At 37.7% G+C, this 17,039-nt stretch overlaps 1 protein-coding gene across 3 annotated transcripts in view; it reads right to left on the reverse strand.

Annotated features, from left to right (window-relative positions):
- Positions 1-17,039, reverse strand: part of LOC127623089 (DISP complex protein LRCH3-like) — a 42,563-nt gene that overhangs the window by 13,118 nt on the left and 12,406 nt on the right. For all 3 annotated transcript variants that reach the window (XM_052097334.1, XM_052097333.1, XM_052097335.1), the window contains exons 2-12: positions 9,491-9,635; positions 8,459-8,585; positions 8,233-8,338; positions 8,004-8,140; positions 7,685-7,794; positions 2,725-2,818; positions 2,486-2,612; positions 1,143-1,288; positions 985-1,061; positions 618-663; positions 399-533 (exon numbers count right to left, since the gene is read on the reverse strand). In XM_052097334.1, the coding sequence (XP_051953294.1) occupies positions 399-533; positions 618-663; positions 985-1,061; positions 1,143-1,288; positions 2,486-2,612; positions 2,725-2,818; positions 7,685-7,794; positions 8,004-8,140; positions 8,233-8,338; positions 8,459-8,585; positions 9,491-9,635 (1,250 nt within the window). The remainder of the gene's footprint in view (positions 1-398; positions 534-617; positions 664-984; positions 1,062-1,142; positions 1,289-2,485; positions 2,613-2,724; positions 2,819-7,684; positions 7,795-8,003; positions 8,141-8,232; positions 8,339-8,458; positions 8,586-9,490; positions 9,636-17,039) is intronic.

The following is a 17,039-nucleotide window of genomic DNA, read 5'->3' on the forward strand; positions in this document are numbered from 1 at the left end:
GTCTCCTTTCTTTTACCCATAAAAAAAGTGTTAGTTAGTTTTTTTTTTCTGTCTTAACTTTGATGTGGATTTGCATTTTTCAGAGAGCTCAATTAAAGATAAAAATTATATTTTGGTTGCATTTTTGAGATAATAAATTTAACTGTAAAACAGGCACATAATATCATAATATCGATTGCAGGCCCCTGAAACTAATCAAATCGAAATCGTTGCAGACTTTAAAACACAGTGAGTAATAGTACTAAAAGCATTTCCAATGAAGCAAGGTTTAGTACTTTATGATTACAAACCGTTCCCGCTCATGTTGGAGTGAAAGCTCAGTGTAGGTAATTGTATATGTGTGTGTGTATATGTGTGTGTGTGTGTGTGTGTGTGTGTGTGTGTGTGTGTGTGTGTACCTTGACTAAGTTCATAACAGCTTCTCTCTGGACTGATCTTGTTGTCTGGCGTTCCTCCTCGTACCGCAGTGCTGCCAAGTGAGCTTCTCGTCTCACTCGCTCCACACCAGAACCTGATACCACACTGACCGAACGCTAACACATATAACCAGAAAGATACATGAGTGTTTTTATTTAAATGTATAATGTGAAAGAGTGTGTATGTACAGTTACACTTACCTGACTGTGAGCATATATAGAAGAGGCAGCTGTATCAGACCCACCACTGTAAAGACAACAACAGTTCATGACAATCAAAGCTACAAAAACAGCTCCTTCAAAATCACTGTGGTTATGACATCACAACCAACCACCCACATTTACATATTAAAACTTATTTAGAATTCAGCAACTTAAATCTAAAATCATAACAGAGCTCATTTACATATACAATTCTTAAAAACAAATGGTTGGATAATGGTCGTGAAATCTATATTACAGTACAATCATTTTTGGTGAAAGAAACCTTGACTAATATTATAAGTGAATACAAGGGAAAAAAAATGCTACAAAACTGTATAACATTGTGTTAACAGCAAGTTAGTACCGGTTATGCAAGGAGATTTGGCGTCTTGCTTCCTCAGTTTTGAAATCTCTGGATGGGCTGGTCTTCACAGGTGAACCCTAGAAACACATTGGTTAAGTTAATGTAACCAATGTGGGATATGACAACAACTGACAGGCTGATGTCAGCAAGCATTGTACCTCTCTGGTGATTCGTCTTTCAATGTAGGCCATGAACTGGGAGCTGAGGGTGACTGGCTCCGCCCCTCTCCGTCTCTGCCCATCTTCCTCATCCTCCTCCCCAGTACAGCTGTCAATAAAGTCTATCTGTTCAAGCTCCGACTCCACTAAAGAAAAGAGATAATCAAGTACAGTCAACAGCCATGTGAATAACATTCACAATCATGCATACTTATTAGGGCTGTGAATTGATTGTAACTAATTAAATCATAGTTTCCTGTGATTAATCATGATTAATTGTGGTACATGGTACATAAAAACAAACATTAAATTACTTGATATATTATATTATAAATATATTTACTGTACTTTGTCTCAAAGAACAAGAAATTGGTTCGTTTTTATTTTATTTATTTAAATACTGTATGTACATGTTAAAATTTTGTTTTTGTGGATAGTTAATTATTTTATTTTTTTACAGATAATATATATATACACACACACACACACACACACACACACACACACAGTAGTATAAAGTATACAGTATGTTTACATGTCATAAAATCAGTGGACAAGCTATAATTAAAAGTTGGGCAAAATCTTATGCTGCATCTTAACAATTATAATATATAAAAATAATAATTGCATTTTAATCTCTGTCTTGGATTGTAATTTTCTGATTTGTGAACTGCTTTGATTAATTCATGGAAAAAAGACCAAATCGCTCACAAATCACTATGGCTTGAATGTTTTTACTCTACACGAGCCTAAAACAAGAACATCTAACCACTGCAACATCTATAGAGCAAAGTGTAAAAAGAAAATTCACTACAGAAATTTCCACGACTTTTAAAATATAATTAATTTTCCAGGAATTTTCCAGGTCTGTAAACACCTATAAACAGTTTTTAAAGCACAGTTACAATTCCAGGTTTTCGAAATAAAAATACTTTGTTGTCCATCAGCTTAAAATGTAGAGATCAGTACAAGCCATTAATAGGCTGATTTCCTTAAATAGTGAAAACACTGTGGCTCTGTAGGGCTTTCCAAAATGGGTTTGTTGGAACTACCCCGGCCAGCTTGACACCGCAATATTGGCTCAACCAACAGCGTCAGTTTGGGGTGGGATTATCACTATATTCGACCACTGGCAGACAGAGGATGCATTTGGAAATCTGTTTGAAAACAACATACATTTTTGCAATTCCGTTTGGTGACACTAGTGTCGCAGAAATTACACACTTCAGCATTAATACAGAAATCCGCTGATGTTTTTACAACAGCGTAGAGCGTAACTAATTCAATCAGAATTTAGAGTCTATCTGTTACTACGTGTTTTATAAGTGTAGATTTCCTCTTACATGTGCCATTAGTCACGTGAGATCCCGTCCGGTGCTCGTCACGTTCTCTCTCTCGATCTCTTCTCTGTCTTTGCTCTTTGGTGATTTCCGCCACTCTCAATGGCAAGTCTGACAACTCATCTGAAGGCTGTAAAAAAGTATAGAACAGATTTAATAACACAAATAAAATGAGTGATACATAATGAAGAAAAACTGTGGGGTTGATTTGATAAAATTTTGGAGACCTGAGAAGCACTTGCCTCATTTCCTGACCATCTCTTGTCTCCGCTGTCCACACTGTTAAAGCCAGAGTCCAGAGCTCCATACAGCCGACCAGAATATAAATCATCCGCACTAAAAGACGGAAATAGAACAAAGAGACCACTTAAGAAAAAGACAATAAGTATATTGAGAGTTTTCAATGTTTTAATAACATCTTAATTTTTAACTTTAGTAAAAACAGCCTTAAGATTGTTATTTTTTTTTAAGTGTTCACAGGTGTCTATGGGATCAAAATCCCACCAAATGTTTCGCAGTCTCAGATCCAAAAAATAATAAGCATGAATCAAAAAACACAAAAAACAACAAACATATTAAAGCAAAGTCATCAGAATTGCAAACAAAAACATGTTTCCTTGTATTTTCATTTTTATGTAAGCTTACGCTTTATTTTTCTTTCCATTTGTTTCCAAGTTCTGCGCTTGATTTTCCAAAACTTGTGAGTAAAGTTTCATGTACATCAGGGGGCATTTTGCATCCCTATTGGTCCACTAGTTCTTGATTGACAGTTCCTCCTCTAGCCAATCATTTAAAGAGGGGGGAGGTGACGTCACTCCAATGCAACTCCGACGGCTGCTGCTCAATATTATAATATTTGTGGTTGATAGATACTCTGCTTGTGTCTGTTTTGAGTATTTTCTGCCAGCTCTAAGAAACAATGTGTTGTCCGAGTAGACCATTATCATAGTCCATTAGCACATGTATCGAGTCAGCTGAATTTAGTTAACAAGAGTCTTTAGTTTAGGCACCATTTAAGACTTCCTTGTTTGAAGGTTATAGGCTGCACCTTTTATATAGTTTTGTGCTTATTTTTATTTTTTTATCTGTGCTTATAATTTTTTTTATTCATGCTTATTATTTTGATTCACACGTATTATTTTGGGATCCGTGCCCGCAATATATTTGGCGGGATTTTGATCCCATAGGTGTCCCCACAAAACAAATCGGTGCCTGTAAGGCTGAGTAGCCTGCCAGGAACAACTCTGTACACATTTCTCCTATTGCGAAAAGTTTCAGGAAGTAAAAAAAATGGACACTGCATTAATTGCTTTATTTTTTTAACACGTTAAACAAAAAATATTAATTTCCCAGCCCTAATATTGATTTGTCTATTGTAGTCCAGTCCCAAAATCAACCTATAGACCATTTCAATGTCTGTTCATCCATTTATGGAAGTGACGTCCGTGTCCCTTGAACATTTCCAGCTAGTTGTCAAACTCGTTCAAAACAACAGCAGAAGGCACTTCATTCATAGTGACTTTAACATGATTAACTATAAAAACATTAATACACTCACCTAAAGGATTATTAGGAACACCTGTTCAATTTCTCATTAATGCAATTATCTAAGCAACCAATCACATGGCAGTTGCTTCAATGCATTTAGGGGTGTGGTCCTGGTCAAGACAATCTCTTGAACTCCAAACTGAATGTCAGAATGGGAAAGAAAGGAGATTTAAGCAATTTTGAGCGTGGCATGGTTGTTGGTGCCAGACGGGCCGGTCTGAGTATTTCACAATCTGCTCAGTTACTGGGATTTTCACGCACAACCATTTCTAGGGTTTACAAAGAATGGTGTGAAAAGGAAAAACATCCAGTATGCGGCAGTCCTGTGGGCTGAAAATGCCTTGTTGATGCTAGAGGTCAGAGGAGAATGGGCCGACTGATTCAAGCTGATAGAAGAGCAACTTTGCCTGAAATAACCACTCGTTACAACCGAGGTATGCAGCAAAGCATTTGTGAAGCCACAACACGCACAACCTTGAGGCGGATGGGCTACAACAGCAGAAGACCCCACCGGTACCACTCATCTCCACTACAAATAGGAAAAAGAGGCTACAATTTGCAAGAGCTCACCAAAATTGGACAGTTGAAGACTGGAAAAATGTTGCCTGGTCTGATGAGTCTCGATTTCTGTTGAGACATTCAGATGGTAGAGTCAGAATTTGGCGTAAACAGAATGAGAACATGGATCCATCATGCCTTGTTACCACTGTGCAGGCTGGTGGTGGTGGTGTAATGGTGTGGGGGATGTTTTCTTGGCACACTTTAGGCCCCTTAGTGCCAATTGGGCATCGTTTAAATGCCACGGCCTACCTGAGCATTGTTTCTGACCATGTCCATCCCTTTATGGCCACCATGTACTGATGTCTGATGGCTACTTCCAGCAGGATAATGCACCATGTCACAAAGCTCGAATCATTTCAAATTGGTTTCTTGAACATGACAATGAGTTCACTGTACTAAAATGGCCCCCACAGTCACCAGATCTCAACCCAATAGAGCATCTTTGGGATGTGGTGGAACGGGAGCTTCGTGCCCTGGATGTGCATCCCACAAATCTCCATCAACTGCAAGATGCTATCCTATCAATATGGGCCAACATTTCGAAAGAATGCTTTCAGCACCTTGTTGAATCAATGCCACGTAGAATTAAGGCAGTTCTGAAGGCGAAAGGGGGTCAAACACAGTATTAGTATGGTGTTCCTAATAATCCTTTAGGTGAGTGTACGATTGTAATGAAAATTTGGACCATGTTGTTCTATGGCTGGATGCTCCCTGGATGCCTGGAATTAACGAAAATTAAAGTGTTTAGAAGTATGAAAAGAAACCACAAATGGATGCATCACCCGCTGAAATTAACCGAGACAGCTGGATGCCTGACGTACTAACAACTGGACCACACATCTTGTCTAAATTAACAGCTTCACTGATTATAGCAGAAGTGATCCAATATTCCCGATCTTGCAGCAGAGAAAACAAACTACTTTCATCGCCTCGCTTTTGTAGATGCACACAGTATCAACAACACTTCTGGATCAGTCAATTCAGGTAAATGTTTGATGTTCTTTGAGAAACTTTGTTGACTCAGAGTCTTATTTAGAGGATCCAGTAAAGACCTCATTAAATTTCAGTTTTGCATATAACATATTTGTTCTGTTTTAGCTAGACTCTAGTAGAGCATAATTTTTATTTTGACAGTTATGGGTTAAAAAACAAATGCTGCAACCGGAAATGCTTCAAGGCAAGACATGCAGAGTAGTGTTCACGAATATGGGGTATGTCAACTCAAAAATGCAAAAACTAGAGACATCCATGTTTTAGAAGAGCACTTACAAACGCTAAAATAAGGTGATTATACCATATACATCACGAGCATGATCAACAACAACACTGGAAAGCAAACATGTAAAGTTTGATTATGATCTCTACATCATTTCATCTGTGCCTGCTGCAGTCTTCCTTCATTCCGATCAATCCAAGCTCTCTTTCACTGTCTATGTCTTTTCCTTTCCCTCCCCTCTTATCTGCAGAATCACCCTGCTTTGTGCGTCCTCTGACAGATATAGCGATAAACTGTAGTGCAAACTATATCAAATGGATTTGAGTGCGAGAGAAAACCAGGGAGGAGATTCATCAACTGTATGGCCAAACATATCCAGCTGAGCAAAACAAATGTTTGCAAACAGTCTGCAATGTAACATGCAATGGCTCCAAAAAGTATTTGGACCCTTAACCCACACTTAAAAATAAAAGGATATTTTTGTAATACAAACCAAATATCAAAAGCAAGTGGCATAGAGCTTTTCTCACACTAACTTCACTTTTCAGAGCCATTTTTGCAATTACTTTTACAGAGCCCTTAAGAGGATTTTTTTCCTGAAATTGTTTTGCATGTTCTCGCCATAAGTTTTGAGTTTCCTCACAATAGTTTTATTGTGACAAAATTAGAGCGCTAAAATGCACACTAGCAGCCACAGATGTTGTACGATGAGTTCGGCAGAAACTGAAATCAGCAGCGGGAGAGTGGCACACCTTTTTAATGCGTGGGATAAAATGTCCATTTGATGCGCTAGAGTGATCTGCTCTGATAAAGTGTGAGAAAACTTAAGTTTACAGAGGCCATATTAATCTACTATATATAAAACTGAATATGTATATTAATGGGAGCATATAATCCTAATGACAAATGTCATGCCTGATCTGATTTAATCACTTCATTATTATTATTATTTAACTGGATAAGCATGTACTAGTACATGTATGTATTAAATATGTACTTTTGAAAAGAATATTCAGATGTAATCAGATTAGAAAAACACAATTCTAATGTAAAATATTTTACATGTAATCAGTAACAGTGTGTAAGCAGCATATGTATCTAATATATTTCTGTATTATCAGCAAAGCAGAATTATTAGCTAATATTTCCATTTGGTGTCACCGCTGCCCTGATCTGAGCTGATTTTAAGTCCCAGTACATTTTAACTACATTTTGCAGGAAAGGAACAGTTTTTGCAGATGTCTTTTAAAGTAATTTATTTTTTCAAACTTTACTTATCTTGATTCAGGCTTTGTTTTAAAGAATTGTGAACTGAACCATGAGTTTAGTATCGTGAACCGAATCGAGAGATGACCCTATTGCTATGGTTTCACTACGAATATCATGGTTACAATTTGATTACTGTAGTAAAACTATGGTAAATTTATTGCAAGGGAACACAAACGCAAAACTTATTGCGAGGGCATGCAAAACTACTTCAGAAAAAAATCCCGCCCTGTCCTCGAAGGGGCTCAGTAAACTTTTAAGCAACTGGTGTCAAGGTGATTTTAGTCAGAACAGTGCCCAAATAGTTTTTATATCGTTTTAGTATGTACAATACAGTATGATTACAGTTTTATCATTTCAAACCTAAGAAATGTATTTTCCTGAAATGCTTAGCTTGAAAAGTGTGCTTGTATCTTTCTTTTAATTATTTAAATGGCACATGTTTTGATATGTTCATATAGTCCAAAATAATTTCCCATTAACAGAACAAAAAGTATATTTGATTCTAATTTGTTATGTAATGCACTGCCACCATTCATACATTAAGCGTAACTTTACTGTCCAAATACTCTTTTAGGGCCTCTGTGTAATTTATAAGTGTATTCTCTTACCAGGATCCAAAAGGCTGTGGTCGTCTGTCATAATCTGGAAGGTCTGGTGTTGCTTTACACGCCTCCATGTTCAGGTATTTAAATATATGAATCTTTCCCTTTATGCAGATCTATAACACACCAGTAACATCACTAAAGACATAGCATCTTTAAGACTTGGCACAGTTGGTATTTTGTTTGGTCATTGTGGAAATAAATTTACCCAACAAAATGACTATCATTTACAATGAATTCTAAAATAAAATATGCCCAGTAAATGGTTCAGAAACTGCTTCCTGTGACAACATTCACAATATCTCACTGTATGGTATTGTGTTACCTGTGCAGGTGGGCTCTGGAGAGGGTTGTTGTCCAGAATAATGCTCTGGAGGTGTCTGAGATTGCGGTAGCAAACTGGGATTGTCGTTACCTTATTGCAGGAGAAATCGAGCCATACCAATGGCAGCTCGGCCAACTCTGCGAACCAAATGACACAGAAATAAAACAAAATTTCTAAAAGGAAATATCACCAATTTGATTCAGGTACAGGTGTGTACTGTATGTCTGACCAGGAGGCAGGCGAATGAGGTGGTTTCTGCGGATGTTGAGGTCACGGAGAGCTTCCAACTGACCGATCTGAGGAGGAAGAGTCTGGATCTCATTACAGCTCACATCCTTTAGGAGAGAAACAGAGAGAGAATTGACATGTAATGTGCATTAGTGACAGGGAATGTAAAGATGAAATGCTGAACTCAAGAGAACATTGGTCCAGATGTGGGGCAGACACACACACACCAGTTCTGTAAGCTGTCTGAGTTTAGCCAGGTCTTCTGGCAGTGATACCAGCTTGTTATTGCAGGCGATCAGAACTTTGAGAGGCAGTTGGCACAGATGAGCAGGGAGAGTGGACAACTGGTTCCGACTGCAGAGAAAATAAGGACATATTAAATTTCGGTATTAACAAAAACAATGCCAAACGGAGGGCCTGAGTAGCTCAGCGAGTTTTGACGCAGACTACCAACCCTGGAGTCACATACTATATATTTACTTTTTAAACACAGCCTTTTGTGATTCAGAGCTATCGTACATTTTCAGGTGGCTTTGAATAAAATGCACGAGTCATATGAACAACTTTAACTCTTTCCCCGCCAGCGTTTTTAAAAAAAAGTTGCCAGCCACCGCCAGGGTTTTTGACGATTTTCGCTAAATTTTAATGGCCCGCAGAATATTTTCTTCCATGAATATATGAAGATGCTATATATCAAAATAAAGATCTGAGCCTCTGCTTTTAGGCAAAAAAAACGATTTTATTTTATCTTCATTTGTTCTTTTTTTATTGTGACTTGAACAGAGGTCGGTTTTGTCAAAAAACAACATTTCAGACAAAAAGCTGATAAAAAGGCATGTTTATGTCTGATATTTTGAGCTTCTCATACTCCACTTCTTAATGTTTGAGACGATCGCAGTCTGTTTCTTTGATCAAAGAGTTGCGTACTCTTTCAAAACATGCGCAGGGGTCTTCCTTACCGTATAACACCTAAAACACGGAAACCCGGAAAATTCTGTGTTTGGCGGGGAAGCGTTTTTTCATAAAACACGGAAAATTCCATGTTTGGTGGGGAAAGGGTTAATGGTGTTTTTATGGTTCTTTTATGTCATTCTTGGAGCTTGACAGTAACGAACATGACTAACACACAGTATTGGATTGGTATCGGGCTCGTCGGACCAATCTAATAGCTTCAGTATCGGAGCCCCCTCCCTAGTGTCATGGTAATATCTCAAAGTTAATGTTGTGTCATTGTAATATGTTATGTCTGCCATTATTACCTGATGTTCAGGTAGGTTAGTGACTGTAGATTGATCAGACTCTCTGGTAGTGACCGTAGGCAGTTCTGGTACAGGTTTAGATTCTCAAGCGACACAAATATACACACCTCCACTGGCAGCTCCGTCAACCTGTTTCGTGAAAGGTCTGCGGCGAGATAACAGAAAGAGAAGACAATGAGAAACAGGTGTCTGGCTTGAGATATTCTACACACCTGTCTTTGGTTTTGCTCATGTAAAGCATGTGTGATGAAGGGCTGTTGAGACTGTCCATTTGCTCTGGAATAATACTAAACACATTGCGTTTCAAAAATCTGAGCACCTCTGCTCCACTCTGCTGCAATTCAGAGATTTGATACCACAAGTGATGTACAATAAATTGGTATCAGCAAATAGTAACATTGTTTGAGTTATCAGCGTCTGTCTGAATTGGCCATTACTGACAGCAGTTAATATCTGGAATTAATTTTCCAATCCAGAGACTCTTTTTGTATGCCATGTTTCAAAAGTACTAAACAGTTATCCATCCTTCAAATAGTACATTATAATGTTTTAATGTCTAATTTCACTTAAAATGTGCAAAATCCTAGATTGGAGTTTTAATGTGAAAGATATTTAAAAATTAAAGACAGAAAACAATTTAACTAGCGGTCAACTGACACATACGTACTAAAAATTTTAGGATATTTAGCACACATTTTTATCTCTGTTAAGTTAACAAATCTTTTGCCAACTAACTGTGAAGCTGGCTAGTTAATGGAATATTCCAGGTTCAATACAAGTTAAGCTCAATCACAGCATTTGTGGCATTAATGTTGATTACCACAAAAAAAAAAAAAAAAAACTTTCGACTCATCCCTCCTTTTCTTTAAAGGGGTCATGAATTAGAAAATCATACTTGTCATGATATACTGACATATAAGAGTTCATGGCACTATAAAAACATACTGTAAATTTCATAACCGAAAATGTTTTAGTTAGTCCAAAAAAAGGCTTTATTGAAACCAATGTGCCAAAACGACAAATTTTCTACTTCCTCCTCACTATTACGTCATAGTGAGGTCTTACATCAGCACAGGCCAGTCTCTGCATAAACAGATCAACGGCTACTTCATCGTCGACACTGCTTAGGCTGCCCACTGGTTTAACGGTTAGAGTTCAGCGGTGAGATTATTTTTGGAGCAATAGGAGGTATCACGATGGCCACGAAGATGTCAAGACGTTGCATTACCAGGTTGTGGGAAACTAGATTTGTTGCATTTCCTTCCCAAGGATCCAAACATTAAGAAAGAGTGGAAAGTCCCGGATTGCATCGGTATGAACGTGTTTGTTTCCTCACTTCATTTTACTGTGGATTCTTTCACAAACAAGACACAGTTCGAAGCAGGCTTTGCAGAGAGACTTCACTTAAAAGTTGATGCAGTGCCAACTATATTGGACCCGACAGGGATGTTGCAACAAACAATTGTGAGTATCCATGTTAATTGTTTTGCTTTGTATGTTACAGACTGTTAGATGTGTGCTGAGCCTAGTGATTTTAGACACTGGTGTATTAGTTTTAATGCACAGGGATCTCAAAGCAGCATATATTTTCGTGTCTGTTGGCAGGCATAATGGCACAATTACCACAGATGCACCTGATGAGAACGACAGTGTGACAAACACAGGTGAATGTATCCTGTACAAGTAAGTGTATCCATTCACAGTTATAAATGTGATAGCACCATGTATTTACACTTTATTTGGCACTGTCTTGCATTACTCAGCATTTGTAAAACACAGAAATGTTTCCCCATTGGAAAATGCCCCAACTCTGTAACAAGATACACACTGTTGTGTCACGTCTTGGTTTAAACAACAATAAAACTCATTCCTATTACACAAATAGACAAGTAAATTACAGTGATTAGCCTACTTACCACGCTGTCATAGTGTCCGTGGTGTTTGTGGAGGGGGTTAATTTTATTCAAATTTTCCTCCGGTTTTAATTTTTTAACCATCCTAAGTTTTCAAAACAATCCACACGCCCGTATTGGCGGGGGCGTTTACACTTATCCACATGCAAATATGTTACCCAATCACAGCAATGGGCGTTTGAACTGAAGTTTTCAAGAGCCACAAAAACTGGATAGAAACTATTCCTAAATTATGACTACTTTTAATAAAACAATTTTTTTGTAAATAAATAAATCACACTAACATAATAAGTGACCTCAAAGTACATTTGGGACCAATTTCAAAACCAATCCAGAAAGCTTCTGTTACTGCCATGACATCATCAGATTTCCAAATAACTCTAGATGTATATCTACGCACATACACTGACTTTAAACCCAGAAGACAAATTACTAAATCTCACACACACACACACACACACACACACACCTAGGACTGCATTACCACCAAAAATAGCTGTTGATGTAACAGCAATATAAGTGTCCATTTTTCTGCTCTGACATACATGTGAGGCCAGTATACTCACTGGTGCAAAAGCACATTTCAACATCAGAAGCAATCTGGGCCTAAAAATACCCAAGCATAGAGACATTAAATAGTCATGCGAGAGCCGTGGAGATGCTGAACATTTTATTCAAAGCCACTTGAAGACGTGCAATAGCTCTGTGAGTCATTCTTGCAGTGTTTACTACTTTATTGATTCGAGTGTGTGCAATCAAATATTCCCAATATTTCTGCTAATATTTGTAGGCATCTAAACTACGATACACTTTCATTGCCTCTCTTGTGCAGAAGTCATTTCAGGTAAACATTTGATGTTCTTTGAGAAAAGTTGTTGCCTCAAAGTCTTATTTAAAGGATCCAGTTAAGACACATCATTGTTTAATTTCAGTTTTTGCATACATCTTATTTGTTCTGTTTTAGCTAAACGTTATTTTGCTTTGACAGTTCTGGGTTATGCTATTGCACGTGTATTACAAGTTCTGTCTAATCGCCAAGCCTTCAGCAAGAACAACAAGCCTGTTTATTTTTTGTCCCCTTAGTGAGGGTTCACATGCAGAGTCCAATGGCAGCTATCTCCCAGTAAGAGTAGTCATTGTCTTTAAATTAGTGCGTTTGACTGTTTAGGGGTAAACAAAGTGCCTTCTACATCAAGATTTGGGACCAATTTCAAAACCAATCCAAAAAGCTTCTGCTACTGCCATGATATCATCAGATTTCCAAATAACTCTATAGCTGTCTTTACACTCACACACACAGACTTAAAACCCAGAGGACAAACGACTAAATCACACACACACACACACACACACACTTACAACTAGGACCGCATGACCACCAAAAATAGCTATCGGTCTAACAGCAAAATAAGTGTCCATTTTTTCTGCTCTGGTTTACATGAAAGAGGCCAGTATACTCACTGGTGCTCAAAAGCACATTTCAACATCAGAAGCAATCTGGGCCTAAAAATACCCAAGCATAGAGATGTTAAATAATCATGCGAGAGCCATGGAGATGAAGATTTTACGGTAATTTCACATGGCTAGTGACGACCGATATGTTTTGTTTTTTAATGGTCGATATCCAGAGAGCAGGGTGGCCGATAGGCAGATACGATGCTGACATATTACACAATTTAAATTAAAACATAACATTAACATAAAATTGCTACAAAATTAATCAACTCTTATTTGCACTATATTTACTCAATTTCACACTAAACTTTATCTTTTTAAAAAGAATTTAAAAATAATACTGTATTTTAAATTTATGTTTAGTCATAAAATTGTATTAATTTATTTGCACATGAAGAATTGTTAATATATTAGGAAAAAGGAAATTACAGTACACACAGTAGTCCAGCAACCATGGATGGCATGCCCATGTTAGCGATCGCATTTTCTCAAAAAATAATCAAACCAATTGCACATACAGTGCATAGTGAATATGATATTTACTTGTAGCACACGTGAAGTGCTTTTACTTTGAAGTTGCACTCACGCGCTCATGAGGATCCAGCGCGTGCAGCAATCTCCTGACAGTTTAAATGGCCTGGATCGCCTTCTTGGATTGTCACGGACAGACCGTCATGATTTGTGTATCAGAGGAACTTTTGATCTTGACCCTTAAATTTAGTATTTTTGCTGATGGAATACGTAATTCAGAGGAAGATATTAGATGAGCGCTCGAAAAGGAAGAAAACGTTGGATTTTCATGAGGTTTGCGAATTACATCTTCAGAAATGAGATATCTGCATATTTGCAGACAGTATATAATAGAATATTTATTGATATTTACCTTTTATCATTAGAGAAGTTACAGGGAACTGCTTCAGAGGAAGATTTCTAAGATTTTAGAATACGTGCTTCAGAGGAAGATTTATTAGCGATCCACAGGATGCTGGATCTGATGAAGTTGTGTGAGGTTGGTTTATTACATCGGTTTAAATGAGATGCGCATATTTGCAGATGGTATTAGTTTTATTGATATTTGGCATGTAACAACAAAACGAACTGTGACTGGTCTTTTACATCTCAGCCGCTTCACATGCAAGCAGGCGATTCTTTCTCAGAGCCCTCAAGAAACAAATCGGCTAAATAGGAAAATATATCAGCCGATGTCGATAATGAAAAAAAATCTGAATATCTGCCTATTAGCAGCCTCTGCGATATATCGGTCGATCACTACACACGGCATATGTGATTGCGTATTTACGTCATGCTTCAACAAGCTATGTGAAAGGCCTGCTTTTTTACGTGATGAAGTAATCGATAATTCAGCCAAAACGTTTGTTTTGCAAAGTCCTGCCTACACTTATTTTATGAACATTGTTTGCTTGACAGAGCCAACATACTGTTATTATACAAACTTAAGTTAGGCTATCCATTCATCCAACCAACTGTCTATCAGGCCTATATAACCTTCAAACTTTTAAGACATGGTTTTAAGTCAACATTCAAAAGGTTAAACTTTTCTTGTTTATAGATGTTGCTTCGATCTGGCTATATATCTGCTTTTGTTTAGTCTTTTTGTGGAGAAAGAGAGCATGTAAGTAAAGAAGGTAAAGAAGCAGGTTAAAAACAAATAGTATCATATAAAATTTCACTTAAACCTTTTGCCAAGTGCAAGTGTGTTTCACTCTTACAGGAAAGTGTAGTGTTTTATTACACATAATCAGTGGAATCAGGGCTTCATGGTCAATGTGCAGATAAGAAGCCAGAATATCTTGTTTGTAAGTGTCATCCAGGTGTGTGTGGATGTACTGATGGTTTTACAATCCATGCTGGATCTATATTTGTAACTGTGCATCTGTGCCGAAATCCGGGATCGGAAAGACAGGAAGTACTGCTGACTGTAACGTCTGCTTCCTACATGGAGCTGTACCTAAACCAGCAAACATACTGGGAGAGGTACACAAACAGCTCAGATCTATTATAGAGAACTCAACAATCCTTAAAAATAGAGCTGGGCGATAAAACAAACTAGATATTTAATCGCAATTAAAAAAATCCATGAAATCGATGATAAGCTCTAGTAATTTTCAATATTTAGCCTATGTTCTACATATAGACGATCAGTTGCGTGTCACAATGCAAGCCATTGTGACACGTTGCATGTCACAATGCAAGCAATTCGGCTTTCTCAAACAATGAAGTGGCTAACGTTAGCTGCCGGGTCCAGCCCCAGAATTGATTCCATCCGGACTACAAGAATTCATGACAACGGTTGCGCACTCTCATCGTCTCTAATGAGAAGCGTGACAAAACAACATCGTAGTTTACACCAGCTCTGATCTTCCTGCGCTGTATTCTTGAATATTTTTCTCTAGCACCGAACACGCTTCATTTATGCGATGTCCACTCCACACACATTGCATCTTTGCAATTCAGACTTTTACCTTTTCTACATTTTCTCTCAGGGGAGAGAAAATGAACCATTTCATTTATTGCAAGGGAGCACAAAACCCTCCCTTTCTTATAAGGGTCTCAGTAGTGAGCAGAACAGTATATAAACCATTGATCTTGGTTTAGCCCAGTACTTGCCCTGATTATCTTTGATTATGTTGTTATTACTTGTTCATTGGTTGTCAGGACATAGTTCTAACCTGATTAAGAAATGCAGTTTTTCCCATTAATTGACAAGACTCTGGTGGCCCACCACAGTCTCATTTGCCCCGCCACGGTCTCATAATGAACTGAAAACAGTTTTACACTTCTCATCTAAAATATTTTTGCACTTCTCAGTCTCATAATAACATAAAATGAAAGGTTGTGCGCCATTCAGCTCCTCACCCGCTGCTGTAAACTCATGCGCTAACAGACTCACAGATAACTGCACTGGAGTATTCATGGATCCGTCTAATGTTATTTGGTTGAGGATGTAATCTTTGAGGTAATTAACCTTAACTAAAATTACAAGTTACAATCATGACGATTAACGTAAATGAACGTTAGTGTTACTAGGTTAATTGGCATAACGTTACACTACTTATGGCTTCACTAGCTAGCTATCGTTAGCAGTCTGAGGTAATATTAAAAGATAAAAAGCTGAAACTGACATTCCTAGTTTTTACCCTGCTTTTCAGAATGAGCATACAAAAATATATTAAGAGACGTCAAACCCCAGATGAGGAAGAGACATGATGTCTAAAATTAAATGAGGCCTTGTGAGAGATTAGTTAGCACCACAGACTCTAGCTCTGAGTGAGAATTGTGGGTCGGGTAGTGTCAATCCAGCTAATTTTAGCCAATCGCTTTCGGGCAAGGCAGGCCTCGACTCTGTCAATTAAACCCTGGCTGGTGGTGAAGAGCATCATATGGGGAAGAATTGGGGGCACTCATCTCATAATTCAATTTATTTCAATGTTGCCTACTGCAGCTTGAAGAGCACAACACTAGCCTCTTAATTGTGCTCTGAAAGTGCACCAGATAAAAGTATTTAACTTTAAAATGTATAACATTTTCTTACAGGGGAGCAAGCCCCCAAACCCCCATAGAAGATCAGAGGTTCACCGCCCAAAATCTTGTGGGAATCACTGAAATGTATTATATCTGTATGGATTGAACAATTATAGATGAGAGATCTGTTATTATTTACTTGTGTGACTTTCTTCTGTGGAACACACAAGCCAGAATATTAGAATTCAGTTTAAGTACATCTTGTTTTTTCATACAGTGAAAGTGAATGGGGACTGAGGCTGTCAGTCCCAAACATTCTGCATGACATTTCCTTTTGTGTTCCATGAAAGAAAGTCATAAATATGGGCTACGAGTAATTACATAATTCTCTCTCCATTTTTTTTCTCGGGGTAAGTAATTTCTTTAACAACTTTTGAGAGCAGCCACATCCACAGTCAAGAAAATAATTTTAGAAGTAATAAACAAACGAATATAAAACAAAGAGATTAATCATTTAGATCAGCCAAAGCAGTTTATAGTGTTAAACTATAATCTCTTTCCCTTTTCATTTAACGCTTTTCACACACACCATTCTGATGACCCAGATGATGGAGTGGTGGTACCAGAGATCCATTGCCCCTTATCAGACTAGAATCCTGCTATTCTGCATGGATAAATGCAACCATTGACATCACCTC

The sequence above is a fragment of the Xyrauchen texanus genome, chromosome 29 (assembly GCF_025860055.1).
Source record: "Xyrauchen texanus isolate HMW12.3.18 chromosome 29, RBS_HiC_50CHRs, whole genome shotgun sequence".
NCBI classification, from domain to species: domain Eukaryota; kingdom Metazoa; phylum Chordata; class Actinopteri; order Cypriniformes; family Catostomidae; genus Xyrauchen; species Xyrauchen texanus.